This window comes from Tenrec ecaudatus, chromosome 1, assembly GCF_050624435.1.
Source record: "Tenrec ecaudatus isolate mTenEca1 chromosome 1, mTenEca1.hap1, whole genome shotgun sequence".
Classification (NCBI taxonomy): Eukaryota; Metazoa; Chordata; class Mammalia; order Afrosoricida; family Tenrecidae; genus Tenrec; species Tenrec ecaudatus.
Genome location: NC_134530.1, coordinates 85,678,379 through 85,701,497, shown reverse-complemented (window position 1 = coordinate 85,701,497; position 23,119 = coordinate 85,678,379). Strand labels below are relative to the sequence as shown.

General features: G+C 43.4%; 1 protein-coding gene across 4 annotated transcripts in view; it reads right to left on the bottom strand.

The window, feature by feature from the left end:
• FGGY (FGGY carbohydrate kinase domain containing) overlaps positions 1-23,119 on the bottom strand; it is a 540,059-nt gene that overhangs the window by 430,865 nt on the left and 86,075 nt on the right. For all 4 annotated transcript variants that reach the window (XM_075556875.1, XM_075556868.1, XM_075556883.1 and 1 more), the window contains one exon: positions 3,082-3,170. In XM_075556875.1, the coding sequence (XP_075412990.1) occupies positions 3,082-3,170 (89 nt within the window). The remainder of the gene's footprint in view (positions 1-3,081; positions 3,171-23,119) is intronic.

Genomic DNA, 23,119 nt, shown 5'->3' with positions numbered 1-23,119 from the left:
GAATTAACCCAAGGTTGGCAGGTCAAATAATATGCTACTGGCAACTCCGAGATCAGCAGGCTATAGAGAAGATCTTTGAATAAGCCCAAAGAACCAAAAGTCAGATGATAGGCAAGATGCAGACTCAGCAAAGAACAAAGGAAGCTTTTTCACAGTGCCTAATGATATTGGAAGCAGGCCACACTTCTGATCGCATTATGGAAGCAGTTACCATAGATACTTGTGTATAAGCCGAGCTTTTCACATTTTATGCAGTTTTGTGGTAAAATTAAGTGCCTCAGCTGAGATTCAGGTCAGTTTATATACTTATATACATATATAAGCATATAGACTTATTTTATATTTATATACATGTATGTATATAGACATATATATACTCAAGTACATATGGTACATTATTTTAGATCTCATCATGGGGGATTATGTACTATATCTCGATTGTCACTGAGAATACTGGCCCAGCCAAGTTAACAAAATTTTCAGCATCTTAGTCTCTAATAGGTTGTGGTCTTACTACTTTTCTATCATGTATTGTAGTGGAAAACATTTACATTTTCCTTCTCTGATAGATTTCCTTAAAAGGATTCTGACTTTCAAGGGTTTTACTGTGTAATTTTCATAGCAATCTTGCAAGTTGCTATGTATACCCATTCTATAGATAAAATAGTGTGACTCAAAGAAACGAATGGACATGCCCATGGTCACACAATAATGTATGATTGATGAGAAGTCTGAGAGTTCATTAGTGCCTCTCCGGAGTATGCACATTTGTAGCAGTTACATAATCTCTTGTCAACTTGAACAAAGGGATAGAGTCTTAGCCTGTCAATCAGGTCAGAGCTTGATGACCTCATTTGGAGGCACAATGGAGATAAATAGCTCACTGGAGGCCAGACCCACTAGCTCTGCTTCATCTTCCTTCTGACAAGACACATGGAGCCATGCTGATGTCAGCCAGAACTCAGAGGGCTGAAAGAGACACATGGAAACCCGCACCAGTGTTGAGAGGCTTCCACTGCTACTGGATCCACATGGCCTCTCTACTGGCCTGTGATCTTCCTGCATTTGGCATCATTGCAATGTGCTGCATGAGTCTAAAGAGGAATTTGTGGACTCATATTGGACATAGGGGCTAATATAGGACTTAGGGACTTGATCTGGACTGGACTGGGATGTATTCTCAATATACAATTGCTCTTTTATATAAAGCTCTCTCTTATACACATATGAATGTCTATGAATTTGTTTCTCTAGTCAACCCAGACTAACACAATATTTCATTGCATTAAACTCCCAAATAGAGCCATAACTAGAACTAGGTTTAAAAAATTAGTCCTTGATGTATTAATAGAGCATTAGACCTCGGGAATTAAAGTATGCAGTAGCCCTATCTGCTGCTGATTCATAGCAACCCGATAGAATAAAGCACAACAGTCTGATGGAGATTTTAAGACTATAAAACGTCATGGAAGCTGACTGCCTCATCTGTCTTCTACAGCGCGGTTGAAGGATTGAAGCCACCAACCCTTCAGCTAGTAGTTGAGCACTTTAACTACTGTGCCACCAGGACTCCTGCTCTCTCCAGACCCATAAGCAAGAACCATGAACAGCACATAGAGAAAATGAGAAAGAAAGCTAGTACTTCCTCCATTTCCAGTTCCATTATTGAGCTGGCTATTGGCAAGTAACTGTTAGTTGTGCTTTTATTAACAGGTCCATTCGGTTAACATGATCAAACCAGGAAGCTCTTACATAATCCTTTCTTTCTTATCTTTTTTCATTATTGTACAAAGGCAAAACAAACAAAAAACTACTTCTCGAAATAGTTTTGTTAAACTAATACTGCACCGAAAGAGAAATGACCGGGATGAAACCTTCACCCACCTATATGCCCCTAGATAGTATGGTACATCCAGACCGACCTTCCAGAGCCCTCACCCACAGACAGGGGAAGCAGGGTACCTGCGGTTTACTGAGGCCGTTCTCATACGCGAGTGAATCTTCCCCCCATGAGAACTGTGGCTACTGACCATTTCATGAGGGCATAATGGGTCTGAAGAACAACGTGCCTCTGAAACACGATCTCCTTTCTCTCTGGCAGCCCAGGCGGCTGAAAGACCACACCCTTACCACCTTCCTACAAAATGAGATCTACAGGAGGGACCCAGGGAAAACGGTCTTCCTACCCCAGCTGTGCCTGCATTCAACTACGAAGGGACACGGCAGGCAACAGTTTAGCTCTCCCTGAATAAGCTGATTTAAAGCACACCACCTGTTCCACTAAATACATATGTTGATGCAGGTTTATCTGTCATCTGGGAAATGATCTTCTTACTCATGCATTTGTTCATTCCATATTTTAATATGGGTTTTCAAGAACACGATGAGCACGCTTTGTGTACCCCCTGAAACAACAGATAAATATGAAAACACATTTGTCAGATTTTAAGATATCACTTCCAACCTATCTATATATACTCCTGCACACACCCACTCTGCTTATTACAGCAGTGACATTTTCACACTCAATGGGTATTTTTAAGAGACTCAGTAATGTAGCACATATTTATTTATAACATTCATAATTTATTGAAAAAGAGTTGATGATTTGAACATACATACCTCTACAATCTGGGTAGATCCAGGAGCTTTTAGATTAAAAGCAAAATAACTCCCTAAAACACTCATCCAGTTAAAGCCTGCTTCTGTGAGAAACATTATATGCCATCTTGGCGTCTGGAGACAAAACACGTATTTGCCATTTTATGTACCACGAAAGACATATCTTTCCCCAAACGGCCGCATTTCACTCTGTATGTTCCACATCTCCTTTAAATGTGTCTAATTTTTAATAAATGGTCTTTACCTTGCAAACCCACATTCCAGGCCTCATAGGAACAATGGTGTTTGGGCATGTGCCGTGGAGGTGGAAGATGGATTCAAGATGTTTCAAGTATGCAAAATCATATGCAGATGTACAAATAGTATGTCCCAGTCAAAGAGCGTTAAGAAAGCAACGTCTATATACAGACACCCGAGACGGGATGAGTGCAAATAAAATCCAGCTTGTAATGAACATACCGTGCTGTGACACCTGTTGCCTTCCACGATAAGAAGTCTGGGAGATCAAAGAAATGCCCCGTCTTATCCCAGCAAGTCGCTCTCAAGTTCTGCCAAATTAAATAGATATTAGAATCAATTATGGGTTTTTTCCCCTGGCCTTCTCCATTTTCAATAATGTTTCCTAATTTTCAAAATAAAAGTATGGCCAACAGGTACCACGAAAACATCTGCTTAGGAACTGGGATAGAAGAATGATATATAAAAGTAGCACCTACGTAGCAAAGAAAGCGTGGCACACAAGTATTGATCTTTCCAATAATTTCCCTTTGAGCCTTCTTTGCCAACCAGGAATGGGAGAAACTATACTCTAGGAAGGGCACGCAATCCATCTTCCCTGTGCAGAATGAGCAGATGTGCTTAAAACACGTAGTAAGATTCCAGTACTCGGCAGGTGTGGACCGGGAAGAAATCAACACTGAAAAATCCCTGATGGAACCGGAGGTGCCTATCATTTCAAAATCTCTGCACACCAACTGGCTCCGAAGGCAATGGCAAAGATAGTCTCTGCCCTCCAAGACCTCCAGACCAAGCCAAAGGGAGGGCCAGATGATCAAGCCATGCCTACGAAGATTTCCAAAGATTTTATTTCTTTCAGTTTCTGCCACATGCCACACGGCCGCACGCGTTCCTTTCTGTGGATTTCCTCAAATATGAGATTGAATGGAGTAAATCTGCTGGATTTCTTAAAAGTGTGGAAAAGCGAGGATTTGACTTGGAGGAATATGATGTACCTTGGCCAAGCCGTGGTATTTTCAATCCCTCATAAGCACGTGAGAGTTGAACAATGAATAGGAAGACCGAACAAAACTTGATGCATTTGAATTATTCCGCTTACTATTGAAAGGGTTTTGAACGGACAGGCACATAGAAGTACAGACAGAATATGCCTTAGAAGCAAGGTTGATGTGACTTCATCTCGTGTCCTTTGGACATGTTTTCAGGAGAGACCAGTCTCGGGGGGAAAGCATCGTGATTGGAAAAGCAGTGGCAGTGAAAAAGAGGAAGGCCTTCAACAAGATGGATCGACACAGAGGCTGCAGCAATGGGCTCAAACATAGCAATTCTGAGGATGGCGGAGGTATGGGCAGTTGTTCTGATGTATAAAGGATCACTACCAGTCAGAACCAATGAATGGCACCCAACCTCCACAAGGACAGAAAATCCATTCCTCACCTGCCACTCTTTCCCTTTCGGGATCGATGGACACCTTCCCCTCTGACTGCCCCTTTCCCCCCCACCCTCTGAGGGAGTCTCCCGGGATCTCTCACTCAAGGTTGGGTCAGGTTCTCACATAATCCATATGCTTTAACTTGAGCCTGAAATTGTTTGTGTAACAGTTTTCTTCTAACTATAAGTTGTATGAGGTCAAACATCTTGTAGGCCTTGTTTCTGTGTTCCTATGTGATGACTGTTTCCTTCTTCCTCCCACCACATGAGTGGACCTTTGTCTGACACGCGTTATTGTTCAGTACCATCAAGTCACTTCTGACTTATTGTGACCCTCTACACAACAGAAGGTACCATGACCGGGCTCCGGAGTGATCTTCTTAATTGTGCCTATATTTGAGCCCATGTTTTGGAGCCACTGTGCCAAGTACGTACTACATAATTTTAGCACATCCTTACTGTACTTGAATGCTTGACTGGGCCAGTGACTGACGTGTGACATACTCAAATCAATCACCATTTCTTCTCCCAGGAATTTAGAATTGGGGACCAAGAAAAGCTATTGAAATCATTGATTTTGGATGGAATTTTTGTTTGCGTTGTTGTTGTTGTTAGATGCAATCTAGTCCATTCCAACCTTTAGCAAACCATATGCACAGCAAACTGAAATGCTGTCCAGTTCTATTTCATTCTTATGATTTTTCCTTCGGATTCTTGCGCCCATGGTTGCAGCCAGGGTGTCCATCCATCTCCTTAAGGCCTTCCTCTTTTTGGTTGGCCCTGAATTTTACGAAGCATGATGTCCTTCTCCACAGACTGATCTTTCCTCACAACATGTACAAAAAAAGTAAGAAAAAGTCTCGCCATTTTTGCTTCTAAAGAACCTCACAGTTGTACTTCTTCCAAGACATCGTTTTTTGTTCTTCTGGCTTAGAGCTTTCATACATGAATTTTTCTTCAATCTGCCTTATTCATGGTCCAAATGTCACAGGCATGTGAGGCGATTAAAAACACCACGACTCCAGTCAGATGCGCAATAATCCTCAAAGAACCTCCCTGCTTTTCGAGACTCTAAAGAGTTCTTGTGCAGCAGATGCGCCCAAAGCAACATGTCATTTGCTCTCTTAACGGCTGCTTGTGAATGCACACAAGCAAACTGCTCCCCAACTTCTGCCTTTTCTCCGTGTGCACTGTGACCTCCTGGCCCGGGGGGAGGACTTCGGTCTTCTCCACAGGGGCCGGAGCCCACATGGAAGGCTGCAAACCGTCTGTATTCCTCAGCAAGTTCTGTAAGCCCTCCTCATTTCTAGTAAGCAAAATCTTGTCATCTCCATACCAAAAACTGTGATACACCTTCCTCCAATCATGATGCCTCATCTTCTACATCTACTCCTCTGATGATTTACTCAGCATACAAATGAATATGTGTGGGGAGAGGATAAAACCCTCCTGCACATATTTCCCTCGCAGTATTCCCTTGTTCAATTTGCATAACTGCTTCTTGGTCCATGGACAAGTTATGCATGAGCACTATGCAGTGTCTGGAATGTCCATAAATCTCAAGGTTAGCCAGAATCTGGCATGATCCACTCAGTGGAATGTCTTTGCATAGTCAATAAAATGTGTCTGACTCCTTTCTTTTATCTTCTCTCCTACCTCTCCTGTCATCTATAACTTTACTATGATCTTTCTATGGTATCACAGTACAGTTGCACCTACTGACCCCTGTGGATGTTAGAGGCTGGTTTATTTTAACACAATTTCACATTTAAAGGTGTTCCCAATAGTAAATAAGTGTAAGTAAGCTCATGCTACCTTAATTACTATGTACCCCATACCTGTCCAAAGCAAAACCCACTGCGTCCATTTGATTCAAACTCATAGCAGAAACCTCTAGAACTGCCTGAAAAGGTTTGCAAGGCTGAGATCTTTATAGAAATAATCCATCACACCTCTCTCCGCCGCAGTGGCTACCGGGTCCAGAGCATCAACCTTTTGGTTAGCAGCTAAGCACTTTAACTGCTGCACCACCAGGGCTCCTCCAGACACTGTCAGGGAATGTAAATTTGAAATGTTTTTATTCAGCAAGAAGGTGCTGCAGGGTTGGAAGAATGACAGGCATAAGTTATACGTAGAAGCAGTATGTTTGCTGTGGTGAAAAATGTGAAATTGTTCACTGTAGATTAGTAATTCAACACAAGTAAATCCATGCCTTCCTTACTAACTAAGTAATCCAACACTAAGTGAAATCAATGCATGCCTAAGGGATAGCTCTCAAAACCTATTCCCACTGGCTTTGCAGTTTCAGTGATCGCAGGGTCAAGGAAAAGGGGAACAGCAGCTGCAGTCCAAGGGCTTCAGAAATCTAAGCAGGTCACCAGGAATTAGGCACCCAAACCACTGCAGCAACAACCAAGGAATGCTTCCTGCCAAAGCTGAGTAACCCCCTCAACTAGGAAAACAACTGCTTCTCTGAGTCTTGTATACCTTCAGTGAGACTTTGCATAATGAGGGCTTTCAGCCCTTAGCCACACAGACAGCCCCTGTGGACAATGGAGCACAAGTAGAATGTCAAAGAGAACTGCAGGCCTATTGCCAAAGGGAAACCCACTGGGAGTGGCTGCAGGGATCTTCTGTTAGCTGTTGCTCCATTGGCTAGAAAATGTGGCGACTTCATGTGTGACTGATTGAACACTGTCCAGTCTTCTTGCCTCTTCATAACTTGTGGTATGTTTGAATCATTTATTGCAGCCGTCACATTGATCCACCTCGTGCAGGGTTTCCTTTGGTTTTGCTGAGCCAAACATGATGCTGTCCGAAACACGATGCTGATCTTTCCAAATGGCCTGTTCAAAGTCCTGCTATCCTTGCTTCCATGAAGCATTCTCAAAACATTTGCTCTCCACTTAAGGCCCTGGCATCAGCTCCTCATTTTACCCTTCCCACCCCCCCATGGACCCATGATAATTTATAAGTAATTATTTTGTCATATCATACACTGTCCAAAGACTGATTTGCTCATCTGTCTGGAAGTCCATGGTATAGTCAATCTAATTTATCAATTGCACAATTTCAGTGTGTAAATCATTCTACCTTCTATTTTTTTTTCATTATCTAGCATTTACATGCATGTAAGCTAATTTAAAAGTTCATTGTTTGCTTGGGGGTTAGGCGCACTGTAGTCATCAAACTGACATCAAAGTGATATTAAATGCGGTATTAAAATTATTTCATCATTTCCTTTTGTTTGATCACCTGGGAGCTTCATTTACTCTTGAGACCACAATGGCCTCTTTGCTCAAAGGCAGAGAACCCCAGACCAGTAGGATGAGGGCCCCGAAACCAAATGCTATTAGAAGAATAGCATTTCGGACCAGATGATATCGGTATTCCTAACTTTCCTTAAAAAGCCAAATCCAGACGTTAGTCAGCACAGAATACAGAGGAGTTTGCGTGGGTGAGAGAACTGTCCCTAAAGGTCTCCCTCCCGGTAAGAAGTTGGCAGACGACCATCTGTGAGGATCCCATGCTGGCCCTGTGTTGGGCCACATGGTTCACAGGGCTTTACCAGAATTGCCTAGATTAGTCAAGAACAAGTACTTCCCCAGAGAGGGAGTTACAACTATAGTTCTCCACCCTTCTCCTGACTCTGTTGGCAGAGTCCCAGCTAAAGATCTTTCTGAATTAATCCTATTACTATAATGGCTGAGCTTGTATTGGGACCCAGCCATCATTCTCTTCCATCATCCGGCAGGCCTTCAACCGTTTTCAATTGCGCCCTCCTGTGCCTCATCGTATTTGAGTCTCAGGGCTAGTTAGAGTTGTGCTGGTGATACCCAACACGCCGCTTTGAGGGCCCAGAAATGGACGTTCCGAGGGTAATAGCCTAGCCCTGGGTCTTCTAAAGTGAATGGGCCTTCAACCTACCACGTCACCGTCACGACCCCGACCCTTCCAGAGCCGCTTTGGAATTTGGCCTTGGAAGACTCTACAGATTGAGTTATCACCACTCTTCAAAAAGTGAATACAAACTAGTCAACAAGCCCTTCCAAACACACTTAACATACAACTTCACATTTTTCAGATATTTCCATTTCAATCCTGGGCAACTCAATTTCTACGTACCGAACAACACCTTCCATGCACAGATGGAGCAGGGATCAGTGAGAACACAAAGCAGGCCCTCAACACATGCCAACTTTAGTTGTATATCGTCCTGCGAAAGCTGAGTCCGACTCAAACTAGAAGCTCTGTGTGCTGAATGAGTTAAGTCTTTCTATCCTCCGGTTACCAAGCAACTAGCAAAAACGAATCTTTTCAAGAAAAATAAATAAATCAGCAGTGAGTTGGGGTGTGTGTCCTGGCACAAAAAGTCTTCTGCATTCCAATAACAATCCATTGAGCTAAGCAATCCCCCAGGCCTGAAAGCAACCAAAGGAAAGAAACTAAAAAAAAAACACCAAAAACTATTACTTCATAAAAACCACAGCTTTTCTTGGGAGGAGGCTACTGCTCTAAGCTCAGCAGCGAATGTCAGCAGAGGGTGGAGATAGTGCTGTATCCAAGACTATGGATCAGGCAGGAAGCAGCAACCCATTGGGAGGGAGATGTAGCTTTTTGCCCTTTCCCTACCAGGACAGGTGTGAGGTCTCTACTGATTTCTAGACAGTAAGTATATGTACTTGGAGGGGAACTAAGTCATGGGTTGTAGTGAAAATGATTTTAAAAACAGGGCCTAGGAGCAACAAGAGAAAAGAGGGTGACCTGTTTAAAAAGATCAGCCATGTATTTTGTCATGAACGTCACTGGGATTCTATCTGGGCTATGTGCTGGCAGGAACTGAGGTCCCCAACTCTCCATTCAATAATTGACTCTGCCCAAGGACTCACGACGTTGTTTTCCAACCCAACTATTCATGAAAAAGTCAAACTGTATCCTCATTCTACCTTTAAGATTCCCAATTAGGGCACAGGCTGATAGCCTCCAGAGTTAAGGTGTGTCAGGAAGTAACTTAATCCTCCCTGACATTCTCTGAAGAAAAGTGACAGTGGAAACAGAGGGGATCATAAGGCCAACCAGAAAGGATCCAGGATGAATGAAACGATTGTGTGTTTCAAACTCCCATCCGCAGGGCCAAACACTGAAAATATTTCAGGTGAGACAAGCTGAGAAATTTGTGCTACCAGAGGTCTCTTTCTACAATCTTAAAATTTACTGTCAGATACCTTTGCTTAAAATGGTTCAATAGGCACTCATTGCCCTAAATCACACTTACTAATCCATCTCCAACTTGGCCTTTATTATAATGATGATTAATTTCAGGACCATCTTCCATCGCCCGTTTCCTAGCACTGTCTTTTCAGTTCATATCTAATTTCTTTTATTTCCCCGCATACACCAGGCACTTGGATTTTTCCATGTCTCAGTCTCTGATGGGGGCTCTATTGAGCCCATCTTCTCCCATTCTCAAACTTCTACCTGTGATTCAAGATGCAGTTCAAGGATCACCTTTTCTGTAAAGCCTCTCTCTTAGCTACTACTGTAACAAAAAATACCACAAGTGGGTGACTTTAATAAATAAAACTGTAGTCCCTCACAGTTTAGTAGGTTGGAAGTTGAATTCCAGGTGGCAACTCTAAGGGAAGGCATTCTCTGTGTCCGCTCTGAAGGAAGTCCTGGTTTCCATTCAACATCTGTGTCCTTGGAGATAACCATGTATCTTGCTATTAATCTTCCCTTGGGTCTAGAAGTTTCTCAGTGCAGGGATCCAGAGACTAAAGGATACACTCCTTCCCTGGCTTCTCTTCCTTGTTGGTAATGATATCCTTCTTCTCTGTTCACTTATCTCTCCTTTTATCCATTGTAAGATTAAAAAGGTGAGGCAAGACAGACTGAATGGAAAATGCCTTACATCAGCTCAGGACTGTCCACTGAGTAAGGGTGTAGAATCCCACTGTAATACTCTTAAATGTGATTGATCCCATCATGGGAGATGACTGTCAAATTACTAAGAATCATGGCCCAGCAAGCTGCCGCTATTTGGGGAGGATACAATTCGATTCATGACATTCCATGTTTTGACCTTAGAAAGTCATGCCCTTGACACATGTAAATCATCTTCTCCCTACCATATCATCTTAAAAGTCACATATCAATTCCAACTCCAAATTCCATCCTGGGACAAAATTCCTCCTCATCTGTGAATCTAAAATACAAGTTATCTGCTTCCAAAGTACACTGGTAGGAAGTACAAGGTGGACATTTCCAATACAAATAGAAGAAATCAGAGAGAAAGAAAGTAAAATGGAAACAGGATGGTCAAAACCCCAGCAGAATGATTTCCACTCACTCTCAAGGTTTGAAAATAATGCTCTGTTCTCTTAGACCATAGAGGCCATGGCTCTGCTTTCTAGACTTGGGAGTTGGCCATGCTTTCTGCGTTCTGGGTAGAAACCTTTCAGCCTTGGGCTTTATTTACTTCTCCTTTCAGGTCTACTGGACTAACAACACTGGCACCCCCATTCTCCTGTCCCACTGTGTGGTGATCCTAACCCTTTAGCCCTAGAAGCCCCATTGCTCCTTGGGCATGTCAGCCCTGGCCCCTCAGCACTGAGCAGTGGATCCAGCCCCATCCCCTAGGCATTCATAAATGGCAGCCACGTACTCTGGTACAGAAATGGTGAAGATCAGGCTCTCTGAAACATAAGAAGTCATTGAGCCAACTCTTTGAGACCTAGGCAGCTTTGTTTCCCATGCTCCTTGTCTCTTCCACTCCTGATTCATATTCCCTTGCCCTCTCAACTCTTTGATCCTCAGTCTACCAAGTGTTGCAAAGCTTCTTCACTCTACCAATAACTGGCTAGAGTCATCCTACTTCACCCGCCAGCTTTGGTCCAGGGTCACACAACTCTCTTGCTCCATGGTTGGCAAGCCTGGCTCTAGGCACAATTGTCTGGAGGATCTGAACTCCACCAGGACATGTCCCACCTTAAGCAATGAGCTCTCTTTCTCTGTGGGTGAGTTCCCTTACTGTCATGTCTTGGTTTCCTGGATCTTCTGCTACCATTTCTCAGCCACTGCTTCTTGTTATTTGTGCCAACATCTCTAGTGTCACCACTCTCCTCAATTCTAGGTGAGTCTTCACTGGGATCGCCTTGAATGTCTATAATTCCACCCAATGTCTTTTCAAGGCAATTGAGACTTTTATTAGGCACCTTAAAACTCTTCCTACCTATACCCATTACACAGTTCCGAAGCCACTTCTGTTTGTGGATATTTGTTAGAGCAACACTCCATTCTCCTGGTATCAAATTCTTTCTTACTGACCTAGAGTTGATATAACAGAAATGCCACAAGCAGATTGCTCTAACAATCAGGGGAACAATTCCTTCATAGTTTAGGAGGCTAGAAACCGGAATCCAGGGCACCAGATCAAGGTTTGCTCTCTTTATCGACTATAATTTATCTCCTTCAATAGCTGTGGGCCCGGTGTTCCTGGGAGTTCTTTATGTGTCACATGTCATATGCCTCTATTTTGACACATACTTCGGGGGACACAATTCAACCCATGATGTCTTACACCCCATGCTAGCTACTAATTATACATCCATCTGCCTAACTCTGCCTCAAAGTGCTGAATTTCTAGAGAATAAAAGCCAAGTCTAATTCAAAAAAATTTAATGAAAACGTTTCAAGAGGTATCAGAAAATTTAAGGGTGAGCCATTTAAAAAGAAAGTTACAATAGAGCTGGAGAAAGAGCTATGCAAAGAGAAAGGTAATTAATAAGATGATGTATAGCCATAAAGTAATGAGACTGATACCAAGAATTGGTGAGTCAGCCTCATAACTGTATCATAATATTTTGTGTGTGGCCATATATCTGCCTCCAATGAGCAATCACAGACAGGGCCCTGAGCAAGGAAAAGCTTTGGGACTGGGAAAATAAAAAAAGACTCCTGCAGGGGAAATCTTCACGCTAAAGCCTTACGATTAAGGGGAATAAATATCTATGCTACGGCTGTAAAGTTACATCCAAGAAATAAAGTCTAAACTGACAAGATGGATTACCCCCTTAGGGAAAGATTCATTCAACTGCATCATAAAATTTATTTCAAAAATACAAGTGACTTTCATTGTAAAATTTCAATGTTTAATGCTCAGCACCGGATGCTTTGAAATTTAACCATACTCTCCCCTCCCTGGGACCCCGACTGTTGTATAGAAAGATAACTTAATATCAGCTAGAGTTGACTCCACCATATAAATGCTATCATTTCATTGAACACTGAGCATATTCGACAACTGTGCCATCACTCAGACGTGCAATTCCATATACTAGGAAAATAAGACTGTGACATGTGGGGTCTAAGAATTCTGGTATCTGTGTGGCTTTATGCAAATTACCAAATTTCTCTAAACTTTCTTTTCTTCCAAATGTTACATTACTTGCATCTGCCTCAGGACACTGGGAGAATAAACTAAAGTCATGTAGTTGATACATCAACAGGACCCACTCTAATTACTACTAGCGCCTCATATTTTTCCATAGCACTTTGAGTTGTATAATCTCACCTGATCTATATAGTTATTTGAGTTAAGGAAGGCAAGAAATTTCTAACCTCACCTTGGAGAAAAAGTACCTAAAACTGAGAGAGGAAGCAAGACTATATCAAGTGTGCTAGTTATCAAGGTAAGCTATAATATAAATACCACAAGTAGATGGCTTTAACAAACGGAAATTTATCCTCTCACAATCTAGAATGGAAACCTGAATTCATGGTCCCACCTCTAGGGGAAGGCTTTGTATCTCTGTAAGCTCTGTGAGAAAGCCCTTTTCTCCACTGAACAACCATGAACTTCACATCCCTTGGGAATCTCCATGTATTTTGGCACCAATCTTCCATTCGGTCTGAAGCTCAAAGCACAGGGGTCCTGAGTCTGAAGGATGTGCTCAGCTCCTACATCTTCTATCCCTTTATTTCTGACAGGCTTAATCCTTTTTTTTTAATCTCACAAGAAATTGACTCAAGATACAACTTAATCCTAGAGATTGCATCCTTCTTCATTAGCATAACTCCCACTACTCATTCAAACCATAGAGATTAGGAATTGCAGTACATCGAAAAATTACAGTAGACCATAAACTGGAGGGTAATTACAGAGCACCATGGCTTAGCCAGGTTGACACATATTTTGGGGGAACACAATTCCACCCCATTCACTGATCTTCCTGTTAGATGATCCTATGCTGTGCCCTGAAAATCGTGTGACTTGCTCCATCATTGCACTTCCCATCTTCTGTCTGTCTCCGTCACTGGGTGGCAAGCTCCAAAGGTTGCATTACTCATTTCCGCTACTCTTAGGACACAGCATTTTATCTTTTATGTACATGGTGTACAACGGTAGCCAATTGAATGAATAAATGAATGAGGGAGCAGAGATGTAAAAGCTAAATAAGAATTTGTGAAAATGAAAATAAGGAATGAATGGCTAAATGAATTAGGTTGTGAATAAGAACTGTCCCAGTTTTCCTTTTTCATTCAAGTTAATGGCCTTTCACAGTCTGTTTTAGGAGCAGAGACATATTCTAGCCAAGTCAGACTGCCAGAAAGATAAATTTCACCTCTTGGGGTGAGCAGGTCCTTTGGAGAAGCTTTATTTTTAATTGGAAAATGGATTCATTCACTTCCTGGCTTGGACTCCTGGGTCAGTGCAGCACCCTGCTGAAAGGCTGCCAAGCACCAGTGGAGAGGGAGCTGCAGTGGGTAAGGCGCTCCATCAAATGCTGAGTGCTTTGGGACATCTGAGGACAACTTGGTGTTGGTCCAGTGTGGCAGGCTCACATGAGTGCCCCTTCCTCTTCCTTCACCAAAAGTCCTTCAACCCAAATGTCATGTATTCCAACCTATACCAGGAGGGGAAGGGGGCGGTGGGGTGAGAAAGGGGGAACCAATCACAGTGATTGACATATGACTCCTTCCCAGGGGGATGGACAACAAAAGAGTGGGTGAAGGGAAACGGAGGAAGGTAGAGAAATGAAAGATAAAATTATAAATTATCATGGGTTCATGAGGGAGGGAGGGTGGGAGAGGGATAAGGAGCTGATATCAAGGGCTCAAGTAGAAAGAAAATGTTTTGAAAAATGATGGTGGAAACATATGTACAAATATGCTTGACATAATGCATGTAGGTATGGATTGTGATAAGAGCAGTATGAGCCCCCAATAAAATGATTTAAAGATTTTAAAGAAAGATGGCTGTGACTTGCTGTTTACCAATTACCATTTCTAGAGTGCTTCTTGGGGTATGTAAAGCCTGAACCTTTTCATTTATATCTCTGCTATGGAGTTGGACTATCCCTTCCTGCAGGGCATGGATGGACAAGGGACCAACTAAGAAACTCGTTCACAGTTCAACTACCAGAATAAGATCAGTGTCTTCATGAACCCTTTGGGAACCCATCCAGGAATATATCCTGCATCTTTTATCAAAAGGCCTGCAGAGGGCGATGAACTTTAACAGGTGTTTGGGGGACGTGCATCCAGGCTTTCTCTTTAGCCTCACCTTTATTCACTTTCACTTATGAGCGGCCCCAGTTTCTGACTTGGCAAGCCAATGGACCCAATCAAATTCTCTTTGTACAGTAAGTTTGAATACTCTTGCTATACTTTCACACATTGTGTTCCCCCGAGTTGAAGCAGCATAGTACAACAACTGCAAGCGTAAGATCCAGAGAGACTGCTGGCTCCAGGGTTGGATTACACAATAAGCTAAGTAAGTATGGGCTTACTGAATATCGTATGCCGTTGTGAGCAATCTCCAAACTACTCTGTGTTCAATTTCCTGTACAATAATTACAGGATGGGAGCAGTCATGGTTTAGTGGTAAAATTCTCAGGTTCCATGTGAGATCCAGGTTTGATTTTTTTGGGTTTGTTTTGTCAGTGCACCTCATGTGCAGCTAGGACCCACAGCTATGGGGCTTTGCAGTGGGGCATCTGTGTTACTACGATGGCAAACAAGATTCTGCAGAGCTTCCAGACTAAGATGGACTAGAAACAAAGGCCTGATGATCGACGTCCACAAATCAGCTAATGAGAACCTTATGGATCTCAAGGGTCTGCTTTTGAATGGATCAGATGGATAGAGCAGGACAGGGCAGAACTTTTCTCCATTGTGCACAGTATTGCCATGAGTTGAAGTTAATTCAAAGACAGCTAACGCAAAAAAGCATGATCCCTGCAGAGAACAATAACAGTATCTGCACCATCGGGTTGTTGAGAGATCATATGAGTCTAGCACAGTAAGCACTTGTAAGCACCTCTTAAATGATGGTTCTTATTTACTAAATGATAGTTATATTTATTACCTAAAGTGCCACCCCTGAATTCAAATCTTATGTACTAGTTGTGTTACTTTGGTCAGTACTCATGCATTATCTGTATTCCTGGGTGTCACTCTGTTTGTTTAGTTATAGCAACGTTAACTCATAGTTCTGATAGTCGGATTTGATTTAATGAGATTACATATGGTAGCATACCTAGTCTGTCACATCCCAAGTAAATGCTCATTTCCTCTAAATAGGCACAAGCCTATCTGTTTCCCTGATAGACTTTTCACTTCTTGTCAGCACTGACTTTAATTTATCACTCAGAATTCCTGGGGTTTGCATCAAACAACTATTTTTCAAATGAAATAATTATTAAGTTTGCATCGGTGTGTCCATCCATTGTGGTTGGTAGCCAAATATGGAGGTGAGACCTAAAAAGAAGAACTGTATTGGCCTCACCCCTTAAGTCACGTATCCATTTGGTGGAGCAAAGAATCCGTGCACAATGAACACACACATTCTAAAATCCCTAATGGAGAAATGTAGACTTCTGGACGGCCACCCAGGAAACACACTGCTGTGGAAAGGAGGACGAGGAAAGGAGTTACATGAGAGGAAATATCTGGCCTGGGTTTGAGAGAAAGCAAGGTCTAAAGGAGGTGGGAAAGAGGGTAGTAGAGTCAGGGCTAACTGCTTGAGCAAGACTGCTGGAAGCAAAATGAACTGGATCCTTGAGCCACAGGGAAGGCCCTGTGCAGAGAGGAGGAAGAGCTGGGGGGGGGGGGAGTTTGTATTACATTAGGAGCCACCCCTGGGGCCATGGCGGATGGGGGAGCACAGTGTTAGAAAGGGCGGGGCAGTTACAACACCCTAGGAAGTGCTCCCGAGAGAAGAGACAGGAGGCAGATTTTGTATCCAATGAGGATTCAGAAGGAGGAGAGACCAGAGAGAAAGGAAGCCAGGAAGATCTGAGGCCAGGGAGGATCAAGCAAGAAGGATGGAGTAAAGGCAAAGGTGGAAGATGCAAAAAGGGAGAGAGGGAGCATGTGGTAAAACAAGAGAAAGGAATGAAATGGAGAAAGAGAGAAAAAGAAAGCAAAAAACCCAGAAAGGGATAACACAGAGATAGAGAGAAGCAAACACACTGTGGGCACCACCAGCAGGGCCGGGATAACGTCCCCACAAGAGAAACTACGGAGGAAGGGCAGAAACCCAGCCTGGCTCATGGCCTGCAGGCAGGCTGTCCTCTGGGTGAGTGAGGTCATGGCTGATGCCATGGCCTCTGAGTCACACGCCCACCAGCAGGAGAGGTGGAAACGGCCCTGCCTGTATGTTATTCTGCCCCGCCCTCCCGGCCAGGCGGGGTGAACTGACTGCTTTACTCGCTGGGCTGTCCCTTCCAGTCTCCAGATGATTAAGATGGGAGAATTCGCCTCTGCCTCTGGAAGACATCATTGCAGTGGGAAGGGAAGGCTTATCTCCTCCCAGTCCAGGGCCTTGAGATGGGAGAGGCAGAAAAGCTAAGGCAAATAGTTCTGGCTTGTCTTTTATTTTGGCTATAAGAAAGCTGACCTCGCCCCATAATGTCCAATACTATGGACTCAACTGTGTACCCCCAAAAAGAGATGTTGGAATTCTCACTACCTTTATATCTGGGCATGTGGCCTGGTTTGAAATAGGGTCTTCGGTTAAGAGAAGCGCCTACAAGCCAAGGAGCACCAAGCACCTCCAGCGACCCCCAAAGTGAGGAGAAAGGCAAGGGATGGATTCCCACTCAGAACGCTCGACACAATCAACATGAATGACACTCTCCACGTCGAAGCGCTGACACGAACTCCTGCTCTAAGAAGTTCCCCAACGTGTGCCGCTGGATTGCCGCAGCCCAAGAAAACGAATATATCCGAAAGGAATATTCACAACAAGGACAGTGGACTGACTGCTTTGTGACTGACTTGCTAAACTGTTGTGTCACATACAAATTCTACCATTCTGCATCTACAGCCCCAGGGAGGGCTTGCTTTCCCCAGGCCGCCAGACTTTTGCCCAGGCTAATACATCCTTAGGAACTGCCTTCTGCCAGCTCGCCTCGGTGCCTACCTAACTCCAAGACATCCATCAGCCCACATCACCTTCCCCTCCTTGAACTGGGTTATACGTCCCAAATACTCTGAACTCCCATTCCAGGCACGCTGGGTAGTCCTCTATTAGAATTTGAATAGCTCAAGGACATGATTTGGTTGTGTTCATTGTTCTATTCCCAGCACATAACAAAGTACCCAGAATAAAATAAAATTTCAATAAATATTTGCTAAACAAATGGGTGTTCTTGAACACTTGTGGTGGGAATTGAATAGTCCCATCATATTTTTACTCTGCTTCTTAAACATGCACTCAGTCATACTGCCATCATCGTGAGAAACGTTGGCCCATAAAGGCAATACTTTTAAGGTAACAGTACAAGGGAAACTTCTCTGGAAGCATATAATTGGAGCACCTCAGGATACATTTCTTTTCCCCACTGACTCCCTTCTTCTCTGTATAAACTGTCTGTCAAGAGAGCACTGGTGTCAGTTAGATTTGGGTGAGAGACCCAGGTCAATCATTCGCTAAGCTACATAGCACACCTCTGGTAATCTGTTCCTACCTGTTCAAACAGTAATAATAATCTGTTCTTCAATAAGCTGTCTATAAATATTGAGCACAATTTTTAAAAATGTTTAAGTACCTGTCCTTCAACAATGTGAAAATTTTCACCCTTCACTTCTGGCTTTCTTCAGAGCATCTACAGTTAAGTACATGAAAAATCACACCAAACCAGTTTCCACGAAGTGGATCCCAATTCATGGTGACTCCATACATGTCATAAGAAAGCTATACTCTTGAAGAAAACAAAAGAGATCTGTACTCTCTAAGATTTCCTATGGCTGCGTTCAATGGAAGCAAATAGCCAAGTCTTTCCCCTAAGGTACCTCTGGTGGGTTCAAACCAACAGACAACCTTTGGATTAGTAGACAAGTGCTTAACAATTTACACCGTCACGAAAAACAAAACTAATTTTCTTTCTAACTGAGATAGTTAAGGTTTATTGTGCCATCCGGGCACAATTAATTGAGGAACAGAGAGATAAATGGCTCAGTGAGCCTCGTCTTTCTAGTTCTCGGGTCTCTTGCTCTCTGATGGTCGGAACAGGGACCATCTGCCTTAGCAGATCCCTTAGTCAGTTCCTGCTTCAGCTAGCAAGGCTCACTTCCTGCAAGACATCCCTAAGGAAAAGTCACATGGACCTACCCTGATGCAGCCCTGGGTGCTGGAGCAGCCGCATGGAGACCCCTGCCCGTGCTGAGATGCTTACACACTCACTAATTCGACTTTCCTCCTGCAGTGGGCATATTGTGTGTGTTTTGTGAGATTGAGGAGGATGGTGTCAGACAGATGGGCTAATGTTGGACTTATGGGCTTGGACAGCACTGGGTTGGGATGCTTTCTAAATGTACACTTACCCTTTATCTAAAATTCTCTCTTATACATGAGTTTCTGCAGATTTGTTTCCCTAGTTTACCCAGACTAACACACTAATAGTCAACTTTGTCATAATCAGCAGCTGAAAATATGTTACGACCACCACACTCACTCCAAGTTCACTGTCACAGAGTAGACTCTGATTCATTCCTACCACCATTAGGCTATAGTTTACCAAACACTTTCTGGTACCTGGTATTGCCAACAGGATCTTTTTACAGGTAGGAAACTAAGACCCATTGATGCAATGAATTGTTGAATATCATGCAGAGAGACAACCTAGAGGGAATCCAGCAGCTTTAACTCCAAACCCAATACTTCTTCCCCACCTTCCAGTTGCTGCTTCCCAACACAAGGGAGGTGCTCAAAAATACTTGCATAATGAGACACTCTCTTTCTCAGGTCCGTGGGCTTGTGCTTGACCCCAACCAAATCCAGACCACATGGACTCATGCCAAGACATGTAGACTACAGTAGGCGTCGCTCTGGTCCGGATTCTCTTCCCTTCATCTTCACTTCTCCTAAATCCAACATTAATGGAGAACTGCGAGGGTCATCCAGACCCACTGTCTCCCATGCTTGGGCTTGAACTGGTGCAAGTCCATGACCAACCAATAGGAAAATAAGAAGAAGAAGACTAAGGAAAATAAATATGTTATTTTTACTACAATTATGAACAATTAATTGGTGAAAGGAAAAAGAAATTTTATTTCCCAATCGCTTGCTCTGCTTTCTGGGGAAAGCTCTCACACTCCATGCCTGGGCGCTACTGGAAAACAATCTGTATCCAGATCACGTCTCAGACCATTTCAGCAAAACCCCAGGAAGAAACAGAGGTTAGGGAGAGAAGAACTACTTAGTCAGACAGCTCTCAGAATTCCTTCAGAACGTTCACTGGTCTTGCATTTTTAAGTCAGAAGACACTGACTGCAGAGATTACAAAACCCAGAAATTAGACTGGAATGGGTTCTTGAGTGGGTGTGGGTTTGGATATTGATGGGCCTTAGAGTTGAGATCAGCCTTTCTTTTATTACTGAGGTCATTCATAAATTTACCTAATCCATTGCCTCTCCTTGCACAGAGGATGCAGAAAAACCCTGACTTTGATGGGGATCTTAAGTCACTGCATCTTTCAGCCAGCCGAGTGGCCAGAGTTGATGCACAGACACAGGTCCCAGGTGCAGGCTGAACAGCAGAAAAATAGCCCGAACCCCTGAGTCGGGAAGAGGTAAGAACTCCTTCAATTTTCATCCATCCGTCTACTCCCTCTGACTGTGTAGAAGTAGGGGCAAGCAAAGGTGAGCAAGAGGCCACTCTGTGAGTGTTGCTGTAATGAGCTAGAACACGGAGGAGCATTTGTGTTGTGTGCTGTGGACGTAGTCTTTGGTGTCAGCCAGTTTCAAGTATGACTCTTCAATCTTTAGATCCCTAAGCTCCGAAGAACCTGTGATACCTTTTTGTTTGGGGTCACAGACTTTATCTTTAAAATTAAGGTTGGACAAATGTGTTCTTAGGAACATATAAAGTGAACTGAGAGAATTGACGCTCTCTACCTAGATGCCTTATCTATAAAGAGGCCAAATAGATCATGCCTGATAAAGGTTGAAGTCTAGCCAGCTAACCTTCCTATCTCTTTCTCAAATCTATAGTCCAAAAATTTGGGCTCCCATTCCAACACTGCCAAAAGTAAGAGAGGCACTACGTGATAATCTGCACAATCCCTTCCATCTCAGCTTCTTTCTTTCTCAATTGGAAAGTAAGTGATCACGTGTACCTCAAGAATTCCCCCAAATGAGAGAAAATACCCAGCCCCCCTCAAAGAAGTCAGCCATCAAGTCAATGCCAACTCACAGTGATGCTTACCAAAAACAGTAGACTTAAAAGCACCTAGAAATATTTAACAAGTTCTACTTCAAGTGTCAAGAACCCTGCTGTCACAATGGATTAAGCACTGGCCTGATAACAACAGTTCAAACCCACCAGATGCTCTGCTGGAGAAAGATGAGGCTGTCTGCTCCAGTAAGATTCATGGTCTCAGAAAAAAGCCTCTAGAAGCAGTTTTGGGGTATGCGAGTTGCTATGAGTTGGGGGTCAACCGTAGGGCAGTGGTTATTTCAAGTGTCAAATGTGTTTGTATATAGCAATCAAACAAGATCGACACCTTAACAAAACTTTGTTGAATATTTCAGAAAGGTCCACCTTAGGAAGATTTAAGTGTTCTTAATATTTTGAACTACCTTCACAAATATAATGTCTCAATCTAGTCCAAAAGATGAGGTGGGTTGATGGGTGGAGAAGGAGATAAATAAATGAATATAAAACTGATCGAACTAAACTCACTGCGATGGAGCTGAGTCCAACTCCTAGTGACCCTAGAAGGACCGAGTAGAAACGCCCCCATGGGTTTCTGAGGCTAGAATTGTTCGAGGAGTAAGAAGCTTCATCTTTCTCCCTGAGAGCAGCTGATGGTTTAGAACTGCTGGCCTTGTGGTTAGCAGCTCAGTTCCTAACCCACTGTGCTACCGAGGCTCCAAGATGATAAAACACGCACAATAAAATGTTAGTGGTAGAATCTGGGTGATAGTGAGTGAAGAAAGACCTCTCAACTATGTGTTGGAACACCAACCTCTGTCTGTGATAACTTTGGGCACACATCAGGAGAAACCAGCCCCTGGAGAAGGGCCTCAGGCGTGGTGAGCTAGAGCGCATGGATAAAGAGGAAGGCCCTAGACGAGATGGACTGGCACAGTGGCTGCAGTAATGGCCTCAAACATGAGACCGGCTGTGAGGACGGCCCGGGAACAGGAGGTGTTTCCTTCCGTTGCACCCCAGAGGGTCACAGGGGGTTGGAATTGACTGTGACACAGCTAACAACAACAACATCTGTGGATACAATCACATTGAGGAATGGCGTTTTCATTGTTGGGTTAATAGTTCCCTATCTATAGAGGGTGTGCCCAGAGTGCAATAGAATCTTGAGTGACATAATAGATAGCACAGACACATAAGTAAGCAGGCACACCAGGGAGAAGACAGAGACTAGCTGATGGCAAAACCAAACTAACTGCCACTAAATGGATGCCAAGGCCCTCTACCCCCATAAAGACAGTCTCAGACCCGCAGAAGCAATTCGACCCTATTCTTTAGGGGCGCGGAGACTGATGATGAAAGAGACAAAGATCTGCGAGCCTAGGAACTTAAAGGATCGACGTGCTCTATCTGCTTCCATACCCCATTGCAATGTTGTATTCTGGTCCTCGTTAGCTTTCACTGCAACTCCAGCCACCTGTGGCATTTTTGTTACGGCAGCTCTAGGGAGCTAAGACAGAGGGGTGCTGTGGATTCACTATAAAGCTGTTTTAGTTTTTGTGTATGCTTGAAAAATTTTATAGAAAAGTGTCGAGACCACCCCCTTATTCACAATTTTAAAAAGTTTCAACAAGAAAGAAATATATGTTAGGAAAAACTGGCTTTCACAGACTCTTTGGGGCCTAATGTTGAGAGTAGCTGAAGACAAAGGACAATCTTACCTTTTTCCTTGTCTCCCCATCCCCTGGCACACCACAGTCAGCACAGTAGTTTCTCGCTGATTAAGTGAACTCGTGCAGTAATTGCTGCTGTTATGAGATATTATGGACTTGGGTTTGGCCGATCGTGACCCATCTGATCAAGCAGCAGTGCCTCTGAATTTCCAAGGCAGTCATATTATGAAAGCAGATCGGACAGAGTGGGGAGGGAGGGGGGAAATGAGGACCTGATGCCAGGGGCTTGGGTGGAGAACAAATGTTTTGAGAATGATGAGTTGTATGAGCCCCTAATAAAATGATTTTTTTAAATGAGGAGCTGATACCAAGGGTTCAAGTAGAAAGCAAATGTTTTGGGAACGATGATGGCAACAAATGTACAAATGGGCTTGATACATGGATGTATACATAGATTGTGGTAAGAGTTGTACGAGCCCCCAATAAAATGATTGGGGAA